The 22,953-nt window shown below is 36.0% G+C and overlaps 3 protein-coding genes and 2 pseudogenes across 8 annotated transcripts; 2 read left to right on the top strand and 3 right to left on the bottom strand.

Moving 5' to 3' along the window:
• Positions 1 to 4,221: 4,221 nt before the first annotated feature.
• Positions 4,222 to 5,294, bottom strand: LOC109128841 (zinc finger CCCH domain-containing protein 13 pseudogene; annotated as a pseudogene). Its single transcript, XR_015580678.1, has 2 exons — positions 5,240 to 5,294; positions 4,222 to 4,675 (listed from the first exon to the last, which is right to left on the bottom strand). The product of XR_015580678.1 is annotated as a zinc finger CCCH domain-containing protein 13 pseudogene (transcript).
• A 3,041-nt stretch (positions 5,295 to 8,335) lies between these two features.
• LOC147928697 (F-box/kelch-repeat protein At4g39550-like) lies at positions 8,336 to 16,546 on the top strand (annotated as a pseudogene).
• A 355-nt stretch (positions 16,547 to 16,901) lies between these two features.
• On the bottom strand, positions 16,902 to 19,062 carry LOC104742322 (tRNA-specific adenosine deaminase TAD2). 5 transcript variants are annotated; one of them, XM_010463318.3, is made up of 8 exons: positions 18,760 to 19,062; positions 18,227 to 18,358; positions 18,106 to 18,143; positions 17,919 to 17,985; positions 17,578 to 17,737; positions 17,387 to 17,486; positions 17,215 to 17,318; positions 16,902 to 17,137 (listed from the first exon to the last, which is right to left on the bottom strand). In XM_010463318.3, the coding sequence occupies exons 2-8, from the start codon at positions 18,314 to 18,316 to the stop codon at positions 17,094 to 17,096; spliced, it is 603 nt and encodes a 200-aa protein (XP_010461620.1). In that variant the 5' UTR covers positions 18,317 to 18,358; positions 18,760 to 19,062; the 3' UTR covers positions 16,902 to 17,093. The 5 variants fall into 5 exon arrangements, 4 of the variants coding, with proteins under 4 accessions (XP_010461620.1, XP_087339499.1, XP_087339500.1 ...); XM_087483373.1 differs by having other exon boundaries at positions 18,858 to 19,042; XM_087483374.1 differs by having other exon boundaries at positions 18,111 to 18,143; positions 18,760 to 19,031.
• A 489-nt stretch (positions 19,063 to 19,551) lies between these two features.
• On the bottom strand, positions 19,552 to 20,621 carry LOC104742321 (uncharacterized). Its single transcript, XM_010463317.3, has 5 exons — positions 20,374 to 20,621; positions 20,206 to 20,274; positions 20,040 to 20,115; positions 19,893 to 19,957; positions 19,552 to 19,797 (listed from the first exon to the last, which is right to left on the bottom strand). Exons 1-5 carry the CDS (start codon positions 20,545 to 20,547, stop codon positions 19,720 to 19,722), a joined length of 462 nt encoding a protein of 153 aa, XP_010461619.1. The 5' UTR covers positions 20,548 to 20,621; the 3' UTR covers positions 19,552 to 19,719.
• Positions 20,622 to 20,686: 65 nt separating this feature from the next.
• On the top strand, positions 20,687 to 22,881 carry LOC104742320 (signal recognition particle 19 kDa protein). Its single transcript, XM_010463315.3, has 4 exons — positions 20,687 to 20,832; positions 21,266 to 21,442; positions 21,518 to 21,617; positions 22,578 to 22,881. Exons 2-4 carry the CDS (start codon positions 21,266 to 21,268, stop codon positions 22,736 to 22,738), a joined length of 438 nt encoding a protein of 145 aa, XP_010461617.1. The 5' UTR covers positions 20,687 to 20,832; the 3' UTR covers positions 22,739 to 22,881.
• Positions 22,882 to 22,953: the final 72 nt, after the last annotated feature.

Genomic DNA, 22,953 nt, shown 5'->3' with positions numbered 1-22,953 from the left:
ATAAAAAGAAGTTTTTTTAAACAAGTTTTACTAGGGCCCAGATATTCCGTCTCCCATTCCTCTCCCTTTTTATCTCTGAATACAACCACAAAGGCATGCAACCAGAATAAAAACCCCAATACACCATCGTGTATAGCATCGATCAAGGTAGCGAGCCAAGATCGAGCTCCTCGCAACTACATGCAAGACTATTTTAGTTTGCATGTTGAAACAACTTTCCGGGTAAGGACAGACATATCTCCATTCTTAGTGCGCTTATGGCTGCCCGGACCTCCCCGTCACGAACGCCACGCACTAAGACCACACTAACAATTAAAGTTATAAGTTTATGACCTTAAAGAATCATAAACCTCAACAAACAACATGCAACATGCAACAACACAAAATTCACATGCAACAATCAATCAAACGGATTTCCCATCAACGCTTGAGATTTTACATGGACAACCTCACATGCAACAATCAATCAATCGGATTTCCCATCAACGCTTGAGATTTTACATGGACAACCTCACTTGCAACAAATCAATCAAGTGGATCTTCCCATCAACACTTGAGATTTTACATGGACAACCTCACATGCAACAAATCAATCAAGTGGTTCTTCCCAACAACACCTGAGATCTAACAAGGGAATTCCTCACATGCAATAGATCCATCAAGCGGATTTCCCCATCAACGCTTGAGATCTACCATGGAACCTCACATGCAACACATCAATCAAGCGGATTTCCCATCAACGCTTGAGATCCAACATGGAATCCCTTAACCCAACATGCAAAACCAAGAAAACAAAGAAGAAATCAAGAAGAATGCAACTATATGCACATGCAAATCGATCCTAGCTTGGATCTACCAACACCAAGCTAGATCGATGATATGCTCTCTGAAACTCACAGATTTTTGCAGATCTTCAGCTTCTGCAACCCGATCTTCCCTTTGCTTCAACAACTCTTCCCGCAGATGAAGCAACTCAACTCTCTCTCTTCCACACTTAGAAGAAAATTCACTATTTTCTTTCTACTGTCACTCGCGCAGCCTCTTGGCGTCTCTCTCTCTTTTCTCTTCTCCAAGTGAGAAATGAGGAGCTTAAATAGAGAGTGTGGGCGATCTCCTTATGCCACACGCAGGGGTATATGTGTCGCCTCCACATTTAATCTTCAACACTTGGCAAAAGTGAGAGAAGTGAGGTGTCATCACCACATTCATCTCTACATGCGATGAGTGGGAGAGAATATTCTTCCCCACTAATGATTCCCCCACTTAAATAATTCCCCACTAACTCCCTTTAATTAATTATACTTAGTGGAAAATCCACTAAAGAAATTAATTGTTATTTTAATCCCACTAACTCTTTGGGAATTAAAATAAAATTTATCGAGTTCCTTCCCATTTCCCGCAACCTTCCTGTTTCACGGTACCATCTGCATGGTCGTCTCTTCATCCGTTCCTGTCCTGTGCGTACCGCGTACGCCCGTACGCACGCCCGCTGGCCAACTGACCGGCATGTCGCACAATCCATTTTCCCTCGGACAAAACTTAGCAGTTCTCTTCTTCTTCCTCTTATCTTCCCTTTCGAGTCCTTTCCGTAGTGAGGGTCACTAAAGTGTCGGTCGACACCAATGGTCAGTGTAGGTCGACACTTGACTGGTGTCGATCGACACCTCCCTTTTCAGCGAGCAGTGATACTTGTTTCCTTGGTTTGTTGTGTTTGTTTGTAGATTGTTTGACATCCGAATTTAAGTTGCTTGTCTGTATAGCCCAATAGATGGGAGGATTGTCTCGCTGAGTGTTTGTAGAATACTCATGCATCTCAATTTGTGTTTGTGGTGCATGTAAAGGTAAAGTGTAATCGTGGGATTAAGATAATGAAAAGGAGGATGTTCTAGTGGCTCGATTGATTGTTGTCTGGCTTCTGTTAGGTTGCTAGAGTTGAGTCCTTAGAATGTTGTTTAGGATTGATGGTTCCTTGATTTATGCTTGTTTGGATTATTTGTTTATTTGGTATAGAATTATTATTAGTTATTTGATTATTGGATATTTGTTTATTGGTATCATCTATATTTATCTGATGTTGTGTGTTTGGGGTTAGGTTGCTAGTGAGTATGGGATCACTAGAATATTATTATTATTATTATTATTATTATTATTATTATTATTATTATTATTATTATTAGTATTATTATTATTATTATTATAAAAAAACACAGGTCGGATCGTTTTATCTTGGGAATTGCATACTCTGAGGATTTTACAAGTGGAGTAGGAAATGAGATTTGGGTTATTTATGTCGATATGGAGGGAATTTCTACTGACTTTGTGTCTACGAGAATGAATTCGTAGAATATACAGTTTTTGGTAAGGTTATCGGTAAGCTATTGGATATCCTCGTAAAATATGCAGTTGGTGTATGGGTAAGGTCTTTAAGAGATATTTGTTTGGTAAACGAGGTTGTAATAAGGTTTTGGCGTTGTGGTTTAAGGATTACTTTCTACTTTTATATATTGTATATCAAAATCAAAAACGGATAAAATAGCTTGTCATCTAGCAAATATTTGATAAGAAACTAAGTTTTTAACATCCTTTTGTAAAAATATCTCTTTGGCTCATTTGCAATCAACACGTTGTAAAATCTTTTTGTTTACTAAATGTCTTGAAATTTGGAAATACAGTTTACTATTGGTAAAACCTTTTTTTAACTGTAGAGTAGTTCTTTTGTGGTTCAAGCCAAACTCCTGAGTGAAAACGAACTATATATTGTTGGATAGACTCTGGCATTTTCTGCTTAAGGCTTCCGTAACCTATTTCTGATGCATCTGTCTCAACTATCATGAATGCATGGTAGTGTAATACCATTTTTATTGATATCATCGACTAGATTAGTATGCATACTCGACCATGGTATGGGGTTCTTTCGTAATCCTTGGAACAATGGTTGTGTACTTTGTCGTAGACTGGATAAAAAAAATCAAATATGTTATTTAAACAGCCTAAAAACTTTGTAATTGTGTTTTCTCTTTTATTTCATCTGGAAATTTATTTGAAAATTAGATAGATCTAGATATAGGTGTAATAGTAACTTGATATATGTTATGTCCTAAAAATTGTATTTTTCTTTGAAATATTTGCATCTTTTTGCGGATACTACTAGTCCATGTTTTTTAACTATGTTCAAAAAAGTGTATAGATGTTTAAAGTGTTTGTCGATAGATTTTGAAAATATTAAAACATCATCTATGTATATGATAGAAAAGGTGGAGTAAAGGTTGAATATTTTGTTCATAATATTTTGAAATTCGGGTGGTGCGTTTTTTAAACCGAAAGGCATAACATTCCATTCGTAATGCCCAAAAGGCATTGTGAATGGTTTTTTATATTTATCCTTTTCAATAATTTGTATTTGCCAAAATCCACTTTTCATGTCAAATTTAGAGAATATGCAAGAATCATATAATTGTTTTAATAGATCTCATTTGTTTGGTATTGAGTGTGTTATCCATTGTATTATAGTTGATTACTAAGCGTGGTACTCCTCTTTCTTTTTTAGTTTGGTTGTTTACATAGAATGCTGAACAAATCCAAGGAGATTTAGTTTTTCTTATAAAATTTTTATCTAGTAATTTTTGTATTTCTTTTTTGCAATATTCTAAAAGTTCTTGATTCATTTGAATAGTTCTAGCTTTAGTTGGAATATTTTTTTCATTAAATTTTTTTTTTTTCGTAGGGTATTTCAACAATTTGTTTTTTTCTTTCCCAAAAGGCATTTGGGAGTTCAGAACATACTTGGTTTAGTAGTTCAATTTCTATTTTATTTTTTTTCTTGTGACTTGTGGGTCACTTAATTGTTGTTTATTTGTTGGTGTTTTATTTCTTGTTGCAAATATTGTATCTGTTTTTGTTTGTCATCAATTAAATTTATATTATCTGTGTGTTCACTAATTGGTTTTATTTATGTCCTTCTTCCAGAAGACACAGTCAAGGAAGAGTCTAAAGTATCTACCCTCAAGATCATGATAGGAGAGTTTGGCATCAGAGTGTTTGTTGTGATTCTTGTTTAATCTCATAAGTAAACAATGACAGTAAAATAAGGTAAGATCCTCTTTTGTGTTTATTTTCAAGGCATTGATTATGTATCTATTAGAGATTCTTAACTTGATCAGGCCTTTGTTTGGTTGCATTAAATCGAAACAAAAAGTCTAATCTTGTTACATGAAATGAACATTTTTGATAACCATGGTGATCAACTTGATCATTGCATTCTTTCATATATTATTATTACAAATGGTGAATAAAATATTATAGTATTATTTAGAACAAACTGAACGAAAGATAGGGAATTTCAGTTTCATTTTTCACAATTTGCTACGTGAGGATGAGGAAGAATGGTCGAATTTACAAGTTGGACCGGATTTGCAAAGGCCGAAGCGACTGAAATGTGGACAAATGGCTTTATTAGGTCTTAACGGTAAGCCATTTTCATTGAGGGTCAGTCCAGGCTCTATCGGGGTTATATTCTTGGGCTGATGGTATTTGCACCTTTTTTTCAGATTACAGTTTCCTGTTATAAGATAGGTGCCGCACTCTCGTTTCCCTGGATGTTCTGGCAATTTTTTGTCAGACATATTTTCTCCTCTCTTATTAGACTTGATATTGTTTGCATATACTTGATTATTTTCTACATGTATATATAGTAGAAGAAGATATCTAGCATTAAATACTCAAATGACATGTTTAGAAGAAATATATCATCATTAACATTTATTACATTTAGTTATTATTGTAATTTTGTTTTTACTATAAGATAATGCTATATTTATCTTTATTTATTTATCATTACTTGATTATTTTTTTAGTAATTAAATTTACCAAATACTTTAGATATAAGTCATTTCATGAGTTACATAGCTTTTTGCTTGAGGAAACACCATCATATTTTATAAATTAGATACAAAAGTTATTATGAATACAAAAGTCAAATCTATATAATAATAACAATCTCTAAAAAATAATTATTACAGTTGCATTTTTTATAATAATTTTTCATTAGTTATAATTTTCTATTTTAATTGTTAAAATATATTAAACAAATTGTTACAAATGTTTAGTTTAACCATTTTAGTTTTTGGTATATCTATATTGTTACAACTTACAACTTTTACCTAATTTGATAAATCATTGCAAACTTTAGGTTTGTTTGGTGAATTTATGAAAAACTACCAAAATATATTTTAGTAATTACCTCTTTATGACATATTTTGCAATTTTTGTCAGACATATTTTGTTTTCTCTTATTAGACTTGGTATTGTTTGCATATACTTGATTATGTTCTACCTGTATATATAAACATTAAAAGAAGATATCTAGCATTAAATACTCAAACATGTTTTGAAGAAATATATCATCATTAACATTTATTATATTTAGTTATAATTGTAATTTTGTTTTAACTATAATATAATATAATGCTATATTTATATTTATTTATTTATCATTACTTGATTATTTTTTTAGTAATTAGATTTACCTAATACTTTAGATATATGCATTTAATTATATAAATCTTCTTTAATATGACATAAGTCATTTCATGACTTACATAGATTTTTTTTTTGTCAACAACTATAGAAAATTAGCTAAAAAGGAGTTACATAGCTTTTTCTGAGAGGATACAACATCATATTTTATTAATTAAATACAAAATTTATTATGAATACAAAAGTCAAATCTATATAATAATAATAATCTGGAAAAAATAATTATTACAGTTGCATCTTTTTATAATAAAGTTTATTAGTTATAATTTTCTATTTTTAATTGTTAAAATATATTAAACAACTTGTTACGACCATTTAATATAACCATTTTAATTTTTGTTATATATATACCATTACAACTTTTACCCGATTTGATAAATCATTGCAAACTTTAGGTTTGTTTGGTATACGGTTGTCTCTTTATGATAACTTTTCATAATTAATTTCAATATTCAATTACTAAAATATATATAAATGAATAATAGAAACCAACCATTGCAACATTTGATTAACTGATAAACCGTTGCAATCTTTTAGGCTTTAGTTTATTGAGAATTGGTTAAAGATACCCTTTTGATATATTTATTTTCAAAAATACCTTCTTTTTATATTTTTACTTATGCTCTCTTTTAATTTTTAATGACCATTTTATTTTTACATGAAAAATATTTTAATCAATAAAATAAAAAACTTCCCGCCAAAAAAATTTCGACAGAAACAAAAATTTCCAATTTTTGCGGGGAAAAAAAATTGGCGGGAATTTTTTTTCATTTTTGGCGGTAAATGTTTTTCAATTTTTGGCGAGAAATTTTTTCAATTTTTGCGGGAAAATTTTTTCATGTTTTTAGCGGGAATATTTTCCGATTTTTGTGGGGAAAAAAGTTTGGCGGGAAATTGTTTCGATTTTGCTGACAGTACATTCTTGTTGTCACTCAAAGACAGAGTAATTTAGTCATTTTGTACATAAAGAGGGGTAGTTTTGAAAATAATCAACATAAAGAAGTACTTTTAAAAAGGACATGAAAAAAAAAAGTATTTTTGAAAATGCCCCTAATTTATTTGGCGAACCGTTGTAATCTTTGTTTTATTTGATGAACCATTAAAACTTTTGGTTTATTTGATGCAACATTATATATTTTGTACATTACTAAATATTTTTGTCGACATTAATCATAGGTAAAATGGAAAATCTCTATACATAATAATTTTGTGGAAGACTCCCAAATCATCAAAAACACTAAAAATTTGTCCATTTGCGTTAAAACAGGAGGGAACTTTAGTTGATTTATCATACTAATATGCTATTTTCCCACAAGAACTATCATATTAAACTGGATAGATCCCAAACTTTAAGCTCGAACTATTTGTTCCTGAAAAAAAATTATATATCTATTTTCCATCCAATAAAAAAGTTTAATCTCTAAATTTCTTGGAATTAATAGTTCGAGACCTATTAATCCACGTATCTGGGTTTGTTAGTTTATTGTCAGAAAAAAACTATAACATAATTTATACCACTTAAATACGTGGGTTTTTTTATACGAGGTAGCGGTCGTAATGTTTCAATAGTAAACAATCAAACCCAGATACGTGGATTCTTTTTTTTTTGACAATAAACCAAATATACCATTTGTAACGTCCCGACCGCCACCTCTCAGTAGACCCCATGTCCGATCACAATCCATGTGCGCACCTTTCTTAATGGGCCTCACATCCATTCACTAGGCCTGTGAACCCATCCATATACGACGATCGATTTGCTACGTTCGGGAGGCTTTAAAGACTTGTTATTGTTCCTACAAATCACTACATCATTTTTCCCTGTGTTTTATCCTAACTCGTACAGTTCTGACAGTCACTTCACGAAAGGTCACCCATCTTGGTACTACTCCAGCTCAAGCACACTTAACTCTATAGTTCTCTCATGACACTTGACCGAAAAGATAAGTGCACTTTGGTGACATATATAGGTGGTCAAATCAATTTTTTAAAACCTCTGCGCAAGTCTCTGAAACCGAGGTGTCACATGAGCCTTCTGGAAACAAGCGGATTCATAGCCATACAATCTGGATTTATGAAACTGCAGGTGGAACTAATGGCGGATTTTGGAGATATTCAGAAAGTCCAATCTCTCTACCTTCACTTTCCTACAAGAACAAGAGTTCCGTTGAACCTTAGGCTCGAGAATAGATGAAATAGTCTTTACGAGAGCTTTCACCTATGTATATAAAGAAGTTAAACTTCAACGGAGATTAGCGTAAATAATTCATATTTCCGTATGGTGATCCCAATTGGAGAACCCCTGGTGCCGAAAGTATCTGTGATTATGCCCAATTATGTGGCACTGGTGGACAATCAAAAAGTACATGATTGATTGTTTCATCTAGACATCCCCATCACAATTTATATTCATTTTCGTTACAATTTATATTCATTTTCGTTAAGTTTGTTGACCCAACACACATCTTTTGGTAACTTAATACATAAAATGTAGTCGGAAGCCGGAACGATATGGTCAGCCAACCTAACTTAAAATGTAGTCCGAAGCCAGATAGGCAGATACGATCAATCAATGAACTGTGTGATCCAAGCCTATTTATTTAAACCTAAGAATTTTATAATATAGATTTCGAGGCCAATTAAGATTAAATGAAAAGGATTTTGAGAAGTCTAAAGTCAATAACCTTAAACTCACTTCTTCATTCTAACTTCATTTGTTCTATATACTCGGAGAAGAAGTAGAAGTAATCTGAAGTTTGATCAAAACCATTTGCTGTCAAGCTCTAAAAAGAAGAGGATGATGAGAACGCAATTAGCGAATCTGTCACTTCCCGATGATTTGTTATTGACCTGCATCGCACGCGTCTCGAGATTGTACTACCCAACTCTTTTCTCTATGTGTGCTTACGGTTCCCTCTGGACACTAGCCCTCCCTGCTACACTCTCTGTCGTATAGCTGACCGATTGAACAAGAAGAAGAATTCAAGTGACAATCTTCTGGTCCCAATCCCAATCTGATTATCTCCCAATTCACCTCCTTTGTAATTGCATTAATCGAATCATCTCTGTTGGTTCGAATATCTACAAAATTGGTGGGGATGTGCCCTCCTCTTCTAGAGTCTCTTTCTTGGATTGTAAGTCAAATACATGGCACGAGGCTCCAAGCATGTGTTGGATTAAGCTTGAAGAAGGCTTGACGACTTGGTTTGTCCTAAACCTACTCGGAGTAGGATTCCTAGAGAGATTAGGATTGGTGGATGTTTAGGAGTTATCTCTCTAGGAATCCTACTCCGAATAGGTTTAGGACAAACCAAGTCTTCAAGTCTTCTTCAAGCTTAAAGGAGTCCTATCAGGCTACACTAGTCTAATTCGGAGCTCCTATCTCCGTACCCAGGTCACCCGGCCTAGAAAACTCGCTTAGACAAGATTATCAAATAGGATTAGGATTAGACGGTTTTGGTTTTATATATAAAGAGATGCAAGTGTTGCATAGAACAGAAGAGATTTGTGTGAGAGATTTGAGACAGATTGAGAGCTTAAGTTTTGAGAGATTTTTATTAAGCTAATAAAGTGAGTTATACTTTAACAATCTTGTTTCTAAATTAAACAATCACAAACTATATTTGGTATCAGAGCGACAGGTGCAAGGTAATTGAAAAACACAATGGGTGATGAAACATGTGCTATTGTCGTAGCACAAACAGAAGAAAGAGGAGGAACTTCTCCCATTACATGACCCATGCTAACTCCCACAAACTATACAGTTTGGGCCATGAAGATGAAGCTTATTCTTCGAGTTCACAAAGTTTGGGCAGCTATTGAAGAAGACACCATCGAAGAAGAGAAAAGAGACATGGTTATACCATTGTTATCAAGTCAATTCCAGAAGCATTGATTTTGCAGGTAGGACAACTTGATACAGCTAAGAAAGTATGGAACGCTATTAGAACAAGACATGTGGGAGCTGAACGAGTGCGAGAATCAAGATTACAAACACAAATGACCAACTTTGACCGTCTGAATCTGCTTCTTTAGGAACATTTATTGAAGAAGCTAAATTGGTCAAGAAGTTCCTTAAGTGTCTTCCTCGGAGAAAATACATACACATAGTTGCTTCTTGAGAACAAGTATTGGATCTTAATACTACAGGTTTCGAAGACATTGTTGGACGTCTCAAAACCTATGAAGAAAGAATCTTTGGAGAAGAAGATGAGCTACAAGAGACACAAGAAGAACATAACAAACTATTGTATGTTAAACATGATGGACAAGCCAATTGGTCTAATCGAGATGAATACAATGGAAATTACAGAGGAAGAGGAAGAGGGGGCAGATTTAACAATCGAGGCAGAGGTCGTGGACATTACAAAGGAAGAATGCCTCGTAGATCACATGTTTTGGATGTGATAAAGTTGGGCATTATGCTAGTAGTTGTCGAGATCGTCTTTTAAAGTTAGTGGATGAACTTATGTTGCATGAAGTTGTGTTCCTTAACGAGAAACATTGTGTACCAAGCAAATTCGAAACAAATATTGATGGTGAGAATGTTTGGTACCTCGAAAATTGAGCTAGCAATCACATGACTAGAGACATAAGATATTTTGACACTCTTGACTCAAGTAATTATTCGGAAGGTAAGATTTGGAGATGATTCACGCATTGACATTAACGGAAAAGGGACAAATGTATACTACATTCCTGGTTTAAAGAGAAATATTGTTAGGGGAGTTATTGGTTTGAGAGTTAAATAGAATTTTAAAGACTTTAAAAGTTATGTAAAATATGTTGTTATTCAATCAAGACGTTTTAAAACTCTTTTAAAATTTGGTGTTATTATTTGTGGATTTGTAAAAAGTTATCTAAAATCTTCATAAATCTATCTAGTGTTATTGGATTAAAAGTTTTATAAAGTCATTAAAAGTTTTACGTTATTCAAGTAAAACAAAAGAATTTTGGATTGTGAATGAATTCAATTATTATATTATTGGTTTAGGATTTTATATCATTTTCTTCATAAAAAAATTCATGAGAACACTATCATCAAATAGAGAGATTTGTGAATCATAGTCCAAGACTTTTGTTTTTCTTTTGTTGAAAATGAAAACGTGGGTCTTTTGGGATATATATTCATAACTTGCTCTGTCCTCATCTCTTTGATACTTCTCTCAGACTCAACATATCTTTATATCAACTAACCTTTTTGTTACGTATTGGGTAGAGAGAAAATTCGAACAGGTAACCTTTTTGTTACGTATAAATTTCAACTTCATAGCAAACAGAGATAGATTCTTTAGAGGGGCTTAGGGTTCAAGGTGGGTTATTTTCTGATGCTTACAGGGGCTTATACCGTGCACCAGACACTAACACCAGAGGCTGCTTCAGTTTTGAAGCAATCTTTAACCTTAGCAAGAAGGAGAGGCCATTCTTAGGTCACTCCTCTTCACATCGCTTCAACACTTTTAACTTCGTCAAGATCCAATATTTTCTGAAGGGCATGTCTCAAGTCTAATCCTTTCACTTGAATTAGATATATGACTTTGGCAAAGATGATTTTATGGAAGAAGAGATAAGCAAGAGATTTTTTTTTTCAAAAGCGTTAAATAAAAAAGAGAATATTGTGCAATATTTTTTTAGAAAGATTTTATGAGAGATTTTACAAGATTAGGAAAAACAAATCAGCAAGATCTTAAAAAACTTTCTAACAATCACCTAGAATCCTTCATTTTATACTTTCCATGATTTTATTTAAAGTCATTAAAATTCTCTTAAAATCCCAAACCAATACCCCCCCTCAGTCTCGGTCAAGCTACAGAAGAAGGATGCGACATCAGATTAATGGATGGACACTTGACAATGAAAGATCGTGATGGAAAACTCTTTGCCAAAGAAAGCTCTCCAAATAGGCTGTACAAGGTACTTATGGTGTTGAAAGACAACACTTGTTTGTACTTTGCGGATGCAAATACACCAAACAAGTGGCATGCAAGGATGGGACATGTGAACTTCCCAACTTTAAACTCTATGATACAAAGAAAATTAGTCCATGGAGCTCTAAATACCTTTCTTGAGAAGATGATCTGCAGCTCATGTTTACTTGGTAAACACCCTCGGCATGTTTTTCCACAAGGAACCACGTATCGAGCAACAAAGAAACTTGAACTTATACATGGTGATCTCTGTGGACCGATAACACAAGCTACGAGTGCTGGAAACCGATATGTCTTTGTCCTCATAGATGATTTCTCAAGGTATATGTGGACAATTCTATTGAAAGAGAAGGGAGAAGCTTTTCAAAAGTTCAGAAACTTTAAATCGATGGTAGAGAAAGAATCATATAGAAAAATACAAACCTTGAGAACAAACCGAGTAGGAGAATTTGTATCATTTGAGTTCAATAGCTTCTGTGAAGAACATGGCATTAAAAGACACCTCACAGAACCCTACACTCCACAGTAGAACAAAGTAGTGGAGAGACGAAACAGAACATTGATGGAGATGGCGAGAAGCATTCTGAAACACATGTACATGCCAAATTACATGTGGGGATAAGTGGTAAGACACTCAACCTACTTGCTAAACAGAGTGGTGACTCGAGCTCTTAAATACATGACTCTGTATGAACTGTTTCGAGACAAGAAACCTAGCATAGATCATATACGTGTCTTTGGTTGTATTGGGTATTCAAAGGTTGATCGTCAGCACTTAAAAAAGTTAGACGACAGAACACGCATACTAGTTCATCTCAGAATAGAACCAAGCTCTAAAGCCTATCGTTTGCTTGTTCCACAGACAAAGAAGATTGTTGTGAACAGAGATGTCATCTTCGACGAATCAAAAGGATGGAATTGGAAGGTTGAAGGAAGCATGAGAGACGGTAATGGAAGCTTCGAGTTTATGTTTGCTGATTCTGGTAATCGTGGACTTCAAGGAAACAATGAAGGTGTTGAGACAGAACAAATACTTGATAATGAAGAAGAACCAGAGATTACAGAAAATAACGAAGTTGAGAGTGCAGATATCAATGAACCTGATCACGCGATACAAACAGATACATCTCCAAATGTTTTAAGGAGATCACAAAGGGAAAAACACATGCCAAAATACTTAGAAGACTATGTTTTACTTGCTGAAGAAGAAGGTGAGATGTTGTTTTTATGTTTAAACAACGAGCCAAGAAAGTTTGCAGAAGCAAAAGAGACGAAAGAATGGATACACGCTTGTAAAAAGGAAGTTGGATCAATCGAAAAGCTTAAGACTTGGGATCTTGTTGATTTACCAATTGGAGAAAAACCAATCGGTCTCAAATGGGTGTTCAAACTCAAAAGAAATTCAGATGGGCATCAACAAACACAAAGCAACACATGTTGCAAAGGGTTATGTGCAACAGTATGGTGTGGACTTTGAAGAAGTTTTTTCTCCAGTGGCAAGGATTTAAACAATTAGACTCCTTATTGGTCTTGCAGCTGCACATGGATGGGAAATTCGTCATCTCGATGTCAAAACAGCCTTTCTTCATTGAGAACTAAAAGAAAAAGTGTATGTCTCACAACCAGAAGGATTCGAGAAGGCATGAAGAGAAGACAAATTTTACAAACACAATAAAGTTCTATATGGATTACGACAAGCACCACAAGCCTGGAACAACAAAAGGAGGTTGGAAGAGATTTGTTGATCATTGGTGTCTATGTCGATGATCTTTTTGTTACGGGGACAAGCGTGGATGTCATTAACGATTTCAAGAAGGAGATGGGATCAAAGTTTGAGATGAGTGACCTTGGAAAATTGACATACTATCTAGGAATTGAGGTTGTTCAGCATCAAGGAGGGATAACACTAAATCAAGCACGCTATGCACAGAAGATTCTTGAAGAACCTAAGATGGACAAATGTAATCCAGTCCACACACCCACATAACTTGGTTTAAAACTCTCTAAAGCAGTGAATGAAAGAGAGATTGATGCAACGGTGTATAGAAAACATGTAGGATGTCTTCGCTATCTGCTTCACACAAGACCAGACTTGTTTTGCTGTGTGGGAATTCTGAGTAGATACATGCAAAGCCCAAGAGAATCACACAAAGCAGCAATGAAGAAATGTCTGAGGTACTTAAGGGGAACTAAAACACTTGGCTTGGAATTTAGAAGAACAAAGATACCAAAGCTAATAGGGTTTAGCGACAACATCCATAATGTCGATGAAGATGATGGCAAGAGTACTGCTGGACACATTTTCTATCTAGGAGAGAGTCAGTTACTTGGTCTTCACAAAAGCAGGATGTTGTAGCTCTTTCTTCGTGTGAGGCCAAGTTCATGGCCGGAACAGAGGCTGCAAAACAAGCTATTTGGTTGCAGGAATTGCTTAGTGAAATAACCGGAGCTCCAAGCGAGAAGGTGACAATACGTGTTGATAATCGATCTGCAATTGCTTTGACAAAGAATCCATTGTTTCATTGTGACACCCTAGTTTCAGAGACTTGCAGAAAGGTTTAAAATAATTGATTTGGCTACCTATGTCACCAAAGTGCACTTATCTATTCAGTCAAGGGTCCTGAGAGAACTCCAGAGTTAAGTGTGCTTGAGCAGGAGTAGTCTCAGGATGGGTGACCTTCCGGGAAGTGACTATCGGAACTGTGCAAGTGAGGACAAAACACAGGGAAAGATCATGTGGGAATTTGTAGGGACGATAACAAGTCTTTAAAGCCTCCCGGATGTAGCAAACCAGTCTTCGGGTATGGATGGGCTCACGGGCCTAGTGAGAGACCGTGAGGCCCATTAAGGAAAGCAGGCCCATGTACTGGGATTGGACATAGGGCCCACTGAGAGGTGGCGGTCGGGGCGTTAAAAGTGGTATCAGAGCCGAACCCAGGCGAGTGTGGAGTCGACTGGGCTCACACCGTAAGGGGGTGACGGTCTTGGTGCGCAACGAGGACGTTGCGATCTGTAAGTGGGGGTGAATTGTGACATCCCGGTTTCAGAGACTTGCAGATAGGTTTAAAAGAATTGATTTGGTCACCTATGTCACCAAAGTGCACTTATATTTTCGGTCAAGGGTCCTGAGAGAACTCCATAGTTAAGGGTGCTTGAGCTGGAGTAGTCTCAAGATGGGTGACCTTCCGGGAAGTGACTGTCGGAACTGTGCGAGTGAGAACAAAACACAGGGAAAGATCATGTGGTGGGGGGTTTGTAGGGATGGTAACAAGTCTTTAAAGCCTCCCGGACGTAGCAAACCGGCCGTCGGATATGGATGGGCTCACGGGTCTAGTGAGAGACCGTGAGGCCCATTAAGGAAAGTGGGCCCATGTACTGGGATTGGACATGGGGCCCACTGAGAGGTGGCGGTCGGGGCGTTACATTCATGGTCGTAGTAAACACATACATAAGCGATATCATTTTATTAGAGAGTGTGTTGAAAAAGGCCAGATTGAGGTTGAGCATGTTCTTGGAGGTGAGTAAAAGGCAAACATATTGACAAAGGCACTTGGAAGAAATAAGTTCAAAGAGATGAGAGATCTCATTGGTGTTTACGATTTGAAGAAAAGTGAGTTCAAGCTTAAAGGGGAGAATGTTGGATTAGACTTGAAGACTTGGTTTGTCCTAACCTATTTGGAGTTATCTAAACATACATTACCAAATAGGATTAGGATTAGATGGTTTTGGTTTTACATATAAAGAGATGCAAGTGTTGCATAGAACTAACCATGTTAACAGAGCGGATATCCGCTTTTTTTGGGATATCCGTATTCGTATCCGTATCTGTTTTATCCGTAATTTATTATTCGTATTTGTATCCGAAGATTTCGGATATCCGTTATCTGGATATCCGTTAAAATTTCGACTATCCGCGAATATCCGCGGATATCCGTAAAAAAATAAAATTAAAAATATTATGTATTTTAAACTAAAATACAACGTATTTTGGAAAAAAAATATTGTATATTCGTATCTAAATACCGGATATCCGTGAAAAAAACAAATATCCGTTTTAAAATTTAGCATTATCTGTATCTGTATCCGTATATAATAAAGGATGTTTGAAAAAAGCGGATATCCGTTATTCGTTTTTAAAATTTAGCACTATTTGTATTCGTATTCGTATCCGTTTTATTTGCTATTTCACTATCTGTATCCGTATCCGTTCGCCCGGATATCCGTTTTTTAGAGCGGATACGGATACGGATATCTACGGATATCGGATATTAATCTCAGGGCTACATAGAACAGAAGAGTTATGTGTGAGAGATTTGAGAGAGATTGAGAGCTTAAGTTTTGAGAGATTTTCTTAAGCTAATAAAGTGACTTATACTTTAACAATCTTGTTTCTAAATTTAACAATCACAAACTATAGCATGCGTGTGGACCGGAGCTCCTCCTCCTCCACAGTTGGTTGCCAAGACCACAATTCCATGAACTAGGTTAGAGAGTTTTCATCCAAATACTCAAACTTGGAGCTCTCTAACTAGCCCTAGCGCGGAGATACGCAATGAACGTGTAGCTGAACACAAAAGCTTTGGACTTGAAGGAAAAGTCTACCTCTTTGGTGATAAGTCTCACCTCTTTGGTGATAAGTCTCACCTCTTTGATGATAAGGATGGTGCACTGTACAATAGTCTTTGTGTGATAGACAACATCTTGATATTTTGGTTTAACATACGGTTCTATTGGTATGACTATAAGGTAAAATTTTGGAACCGAGTGAAGGGTCTTCAAGTTTTGCCTGAACAATTACGGAATGGATTTGAATGTTTGCCTACTTTCCTCAACCGTGAGGGGTGGCATTGTAAAATGGTTGATTACGGTGGGAAAATGGCGGTTTTGTAGGTTGAGGAGTGTGATGGCTCTCAAGAAAATTTGGTTTGGTGGTGTGCGGAGATTATTGAGCTTGAAAGACGCCATGGAGATTAGATTTGGGGCAAGTTTTGAGTGGTTTGATTAGGCCTAGGTTTGATGTTGTTCTTTAAGTCCCCAAATCATGTCGCTTGTTGAATGCAAATGCTCTTTCTGCTACTATTTGATGCGGCTTGGAACAGTTACTGTGGATGCAATTTTCATTGTTTGAGGTTTTTTTTTTTTTTGTGTTTAATTGTTTTTTCACTAGTACGTGAAGTCGTGAATTGACCATGATGATTGATTGTTTACTGTTTTTAGCAGATGCGGTTGGTATTTTGTTTACATAGTCCAAAATCTATTCGCAGATATAAATAGAGAACCAGAGTTTTTAATTAACCTCTAGAGAGTTCAATCAAGTTACAACTATCTTTGTATAGACATTCTCAACTGTCTAAACATATCAACAGTACAAATTGTATAAAATACACACAGTAGATGTAAGTTGAAATTTTCGAATTATGAGGAAATGCATTTACTCGATTTTGAAAATTGTCTCTCTTATTGTTTCATGTGCAAAAAGTAGCAAAACCATAAGGAGAATCATTGAAAACTTACAAACAATCAAACAAAAAGTAAACGGTATATGGGACTGAAAGCTAAAATGGGCAATGTTCTGTAGAGCAACCTTCAATGCAGAGTCCTATGAACGCCAATATCTGCAACATGTTAACCTCAAGTCCTCTCTCTTTGAACTACCGGGCGGTGTGGTTTTGGGGCTATAACGGGAAGAAAAAAAAACTTATGGAGACGTTTCATAAGAAATAGAGTTATAAGTAAAGATGAGACTAGTTACCATTGGGATTGCCTTGCTCATAGAAACATTTGAAAAGAGAGACAGCTTCTTCTGCCATTATTCCTCCTCTGCACTTGTACCCTTTGCCTCTTTGAGCTTCTTCCCTATAAACAACAGAATTCAATTAATAAGGCATCTCTTTATAAGACAGTAGTGTGATCGTAGAACCTACAGAATATCTGACTGCTGAGAACTGCCTAAGTGAAGCGACAAAATGGAACCACATCCCCCAAATTTATCATTCGCACATCCATAATACACTTCTTTTATACCTTCAGTTAAGAGCAGAGCATACCATTTTCACATCAGAAACAAAACAAAACAAAACAAAAAATGTCTAAATTCAGCTTAAGGAATTCATACCAAGAAACGATAAGGCCGATGCACACATTATGCAAGGTTCGCATGTTACGTAAAGAGTGCATTTCGAGAATTTCTCAGCGACTTGTGAAGGTGAGAGTCCATTTTTCTGCCATTGTCCGACAAGTTGATCAATTGCTTCCATCTCTGCATGTCTTGTGGCCTGTTCGAACAAAATTGTAACGGTAACAATCATATGTTTCTTGTATTACTCAATAAATAAATTAAGCCAGAGAGAGATAGTGAAAGATAGACTATCTAATATATAACTGAAGAAACTAGCTTATAGCTAGAACAGATAGAAATTTTCAAGCTTAGTTACTTCTGAAAGTTTGAATGATTACATTGCGTGTCTCATTTGTTCGGTTTCTCCCTGAAGCAATGACCTTACCGTCCTCAAGAATAACACATCTGATCCAGACAAACCAGGAGACAAAAAAAAAAAACACATTAGTTATCTCTTATGTAAAATTGATTGACAAATGGTAAGAAAACACAAATTGGGATGAAGCAAAGGCAAAAATAAGAGACCCCACGGGAACTTCAAGAGCCTCCAGAGCAAGTTTAGCCTGCAATCAAGGGAAATCAACCACCATAACTCTAAAAGAAACAAACTTTTGCAGTATTACAGAACCAATACTAGTGTTATTACCTGGTGCAGAGCAAAGCCCATATAAATATGAGAATCCTCACAATTGTAAATATGAGAATCCTCAAAATTGTCCTCTTCTACTGGTGTCATAACTTTAGACTCGGCTTCACCAGAGTGCGTAAGTAACAAAACCTGATTAGCAAAGATTCAAAAAAAGCCTTAATTATAGCTAAATAGAGGATGGTCTCTTTGGCATATCCATTCCAAAGAAACCAAACTCTTTTTTTTATTACTCCCAATGTTCTTAATATATGTCTACCAAAATCGAAACTAGACAAATACAACACATGTAACAGAGAACTGTTAGGACTAAAACTAATCACATTATGCTCTCAGGGATCGAAAAGAAAACAGCATTTGTGCTTTGAACAGAAAGCCTATAAGCAATGAACAATGAACATAAGAGATTAAGAGTCACCGAGACCAACAAGAAAGGTATGGTTTTGAGACTGTATGTAATAGAACTGGAACTGTGAGTAAATCTGGAGGACTCAAAGAATCCAAGGAAAGAAGATACAAAGAAATTATCTAACCAGGAAAAAAACCAAGACTAATTCACCGCAACGAGCAACGGAGCTATCGTCTCTGTTCTGTAGAAAATGACGTTGTTTTGTGGATATTAAACTAATACCCCGAAACGACGTCGTTTACGAAGATCAAAGTTTAACCGTTTTGATGATAAAGGGGTCGTCTGAGTTTTGCCGTTTCCTAGTCGGAGATTCGAGATAAGCACAGTCAACTTGCTTTAGGGTCTGTCTGTAAGGAGAAGAAGGTATGAGTCTCGGATCTCTCGATGATGAACATTAAACTTGCTTTAGGGTTTACAATTTTGGTTTATTCCTGTCCGAATTAGTTTTCGGGTTAAAAGCCAAACCAAACCAAACCGAGAAACCGTTATCCGAACCAAATTTCGAAATTCCGGTTTGGGTAACCCTGATCTGGATTACTCAAAACCCAATTACACTGGAATATTCATGGGATAGAGCCAAAGACTGAATTGTACAAGTCCCAATATATTCACAGTGGATGATGAGTATGTGATTTGTTTGTCTACAAGTGTCAACACACACACACACATCAATTTTATGTTAAACATTATCAATACAGGTCTGCAAGTGACAAATATAGAGTGAAAGAGGAATGGTTCCATCATACAGTAGTTTCACACTTAGACATGTCCCAAGGATTTGCCTTCTTAACACAACAACAACAAAAAAGATCAAGCATGTTGTATATAATGCATCACCACATAGCTTCCAAGTTTGGATGACGAAACGACAGGCCAAAATTGACAAAGAAGAGGGAGAAGAAAAAACACATTTGAAAGCCATGAAAAAGGAACCAACTCTTTGAATATGGAGAAGATATATAGCGTTAAGAAAACTCATTCATGCCACTCGATCTTAGATATGTTAGAATGATTCAGTAATTATCCGCAGATAAAATGGTAGAACACAAAGAGGAGAAACAAACTCAAGAAACAGCTAAACTGGCTATGTTGCTCTTACAGGTCTTGGCATTGTGTAACCAAGATCAATCAGCTTTCTAATCAACACTTTCTCAGCTTTTGCCTACACAACACAACACAAGACAAACGAGTATTATCTAAATAAAGCTTGTTTCTTTCTCATTTCTATAAGACAAAAGCAAAAGCGAAAGAACAAACCTCGAGCAAGGGATTGTTCTTAGGGATGTTGCAAGCCAGTATTATATTGAGTCCAGTCTTCAACACTAGAGAACACACCCAAAAAAAAAACAGAGAATTTATAACAAGAAAGAGAAGGATTTGAAATTGCAATCATCAGATTCTAACCTAATCTACGCGCAATGCCAGATCCAGTGTTATCAGATGATCCACCAAGTACTGAAGTAACACTCACGGTATTGCTCTGCCATAGAAACAAAACCAAAAAAATTCCCAATTTCAGAACACTGAAAACCCTAATTGCCATGAAAATTGCAAATTTTTAGAATCTCACCGGTCGTGTTGAAGCGGCTGCGTACAAATTCCCAAATTTGGCGGAGTTACAACCAAGCCATACATAAATCTACACAAAAATTCCCAAATTAAGCTTTCGTTCCGATGAAGATCGAAGGCGGGAGAATTAGGTTAAAAAAAAGAACAAAGCTAAGTTACTGGCGGGAACCTGTTTCGCGAGACGGATGATCTGGAACTGGATTGTGACATCATCGAAAACTTCAGTGAAGCACGAGACTTTTACACCGTCTCCATCACTGACTACGTCGCCGGAATCTTCGGTCTGGTCGGCGATGTTCACCTGGGCAACAGAGCGAAGAACTTGGTCGTATGCAGTCCCCATTGTCTCTCAAGTCCGAGAGAGAGAGAAAAAGTCTGGTCCTCTCTTCTTTTGAGAAATAAGCGAACCAAAAATCAATTTCAATTGTTTTCGGTTTAATCCGGTGTTTTACGGTTCAAGACGGTATTAAATAAGTCAAAATAATTCCAAGGGTAAAAGAACGTAAAATCTTCTACTTCTCCTCGTCGTCTCCTTCGTTGCTCTTCTCCGGCTATACGATTTCCTGATCCGAGAGCAATCTCTCACTTCAAAAGCTTGATTTCCTGAATTTGCCGAATCTGATCACTGGTTCGTTTTTTTCTTCTACTTTTTTTGGTTTAGTTAAGCATCAATTGATCTTTCGTGGAGAAAAATAGTTGTCTTCCTTCTTTCGCATGTATACGATTTGGGGTGTCGATACTTCACAATTCCCTGGGAAATCGAAACAGATCTGTGTGCTTTCTATGTGATTAATCGCGTATTAGGTCGTGGGTTTCTGGATTTTTCAACTGTTAATTTCAGATTTCATTGAGAGCAGTTAACGATAATGTTTGTGGTTGCATCGTAACCTTTCTCTTACGGTGGCCATGATGAACAGATTGGCCTTGTTAATGGCTGTAATTAAGATTGGCCTCTAGTTTTTGGGTTTTGAAAGTTGCATTGATCTATTTGGTTCTGTTTCTTCTTGATGGATACTTTTTAGAGGTTTAAAGTTCGTTTTTTTTTTTCTTTATCTGTGTAGATGGATAGTGGAGCGCTCAACATCAAGAAATGGGTAGTGGTGTATCCAGTCTATATTAACTCAAAGAAAACTGTAGCTGAGGGAAGAAGAATCAGTGTGAGTCAAGCATGTGAGAATCCTAATTGCATTGAGATTAGTGATTGTTGCAAGCATTTGAAACTCCCTAGTGCTGTCGAGGTAATCCTCCCCATCCTATTAGATTAATGTGATAATGTCGTGTCGTTTTTGATTAGAGGTCTTACGGTATTTCAGATTGACAAAGCGTACCCGCGCGACTTCATGCAAGTAGGTAGAGTAAGAGTGCAGTTGAAAAGAGAGGATGGGACTTTACTCAATCCAGCCATTACTTCAAGTAAGACCTCAGATCTCCACTCGCCGTTGAACATTTGTCTTTTGTGTTTTCTTATAGTGTTTATCCCAGTGATAAATTGAATAGAGCTTGCAGTTTTGTGTATCTGACTAGAAACCAGAAACCAGTTTTCATGGACCTAGAAAGCACCAACATGGAATCTGTTTTATTTTCTTTACTTGCACTTCTTTTGTTGTTAAGATATCTCCTTGTGACACGTGTATGGATGTGTCTAACCTTCCTGTGAATGGTTCCTGATACCAGCCTGCTTATTATCTAAATAGGAGTTGGGTTCTTAACTTTGGTCTCTTACATGAACTTTCGGACATTGTTTTGTGGTCTGCTATTATTTGTGTTTGCTTTGTTTTATCTCATCATATCACCCTGATTCAAACTTCTTCATCGTTCTTCAAATTATATCATCACCAATTTCAACCTTTGTGATCTGGAAGCTTCAGTGATCCCTAAAATTTTCATTTATGCTCAAAATCATTCTTACCAGAATCTCGTATGGATAAACAAGTTGTTATACATTATGTACATATAGATCATCTGCAAATAGTCTTAATTTTTAGACGTTTATGTTTGTTATGGTATTGTTATTGTTACTAGAATATCACCTTATACTAAGTTAATCTGATAATGTTTTTCATTCTTTATCAGTTCATTTGTTATATTTTGAATTTCTTAGGTTGGTATTGTTGCATATGATCACGGCAGATTCAGATGCAGAAATAAGCTATATAGAAAAAGTTTATTTTAAGCACTTTTTGGCTAATTGGAAGACCTATGATGTGTTTGTGTTTGTGTTTGTGTTTGCATTGATACTGTTGCATCCAAATAGTTGGACCTTTTTAACATGCAGAAATGAGTGATTGCTGCTAAACATTGCACTTAAAGGGGTTACCTGCAAGTTGTTTCCTACAGACATATGATGTGCTCGTGTTGATGTATATTTTGCAGGAAAGCAATTGATGCAGAAAATTGCAGAGTTGGTACCGAGACATCCAGAGAGAGTGAAGAAGCAGGAATCTCAGAAAGCGAAGAAGCAGGAACCTCAGGCCACAACTTCAACCTCCGGAACTTCTTCAAAGTCAGGAAAAGGTGGCAAGAAGAAGAGATAAACGAGCCCTCTTTCTCTCTCTCTGTCATTTATTTTTCTCCTCGCATCAGATTCTGTGGCTTTTGATCTCTAAAACTTAGTGAGAAGAACACAAAGGTGTTTGCAGGTGTAACAATGTTTCAAATAGAAGCTATTTTGGTTTAATCACTCTGTTTGGTTTTTGGCACCAGCCATTAACATTAGACGAAGAAAGAATGATTAAAAAGAAGAAGAGAA

This window comes from Camelina sativa, chromosome 14, assembly GCF_030686135.1.
Source record: "Camelina sativa cultivar CO46 ecotype springtype chromosome 14, ASM3068613v1".
In the NCBI taxonomy this organism is placed as follows: domain Eukaryota; kingdom Viridiplantae; phylum Streptophyta; class Magnoliopsida; order Brassicales; family Brassicaceae; genus Camelina; species Camelina sativa.
This window is presented reverse-complemented; position numbering and strand designations above follow the sequence as displayed.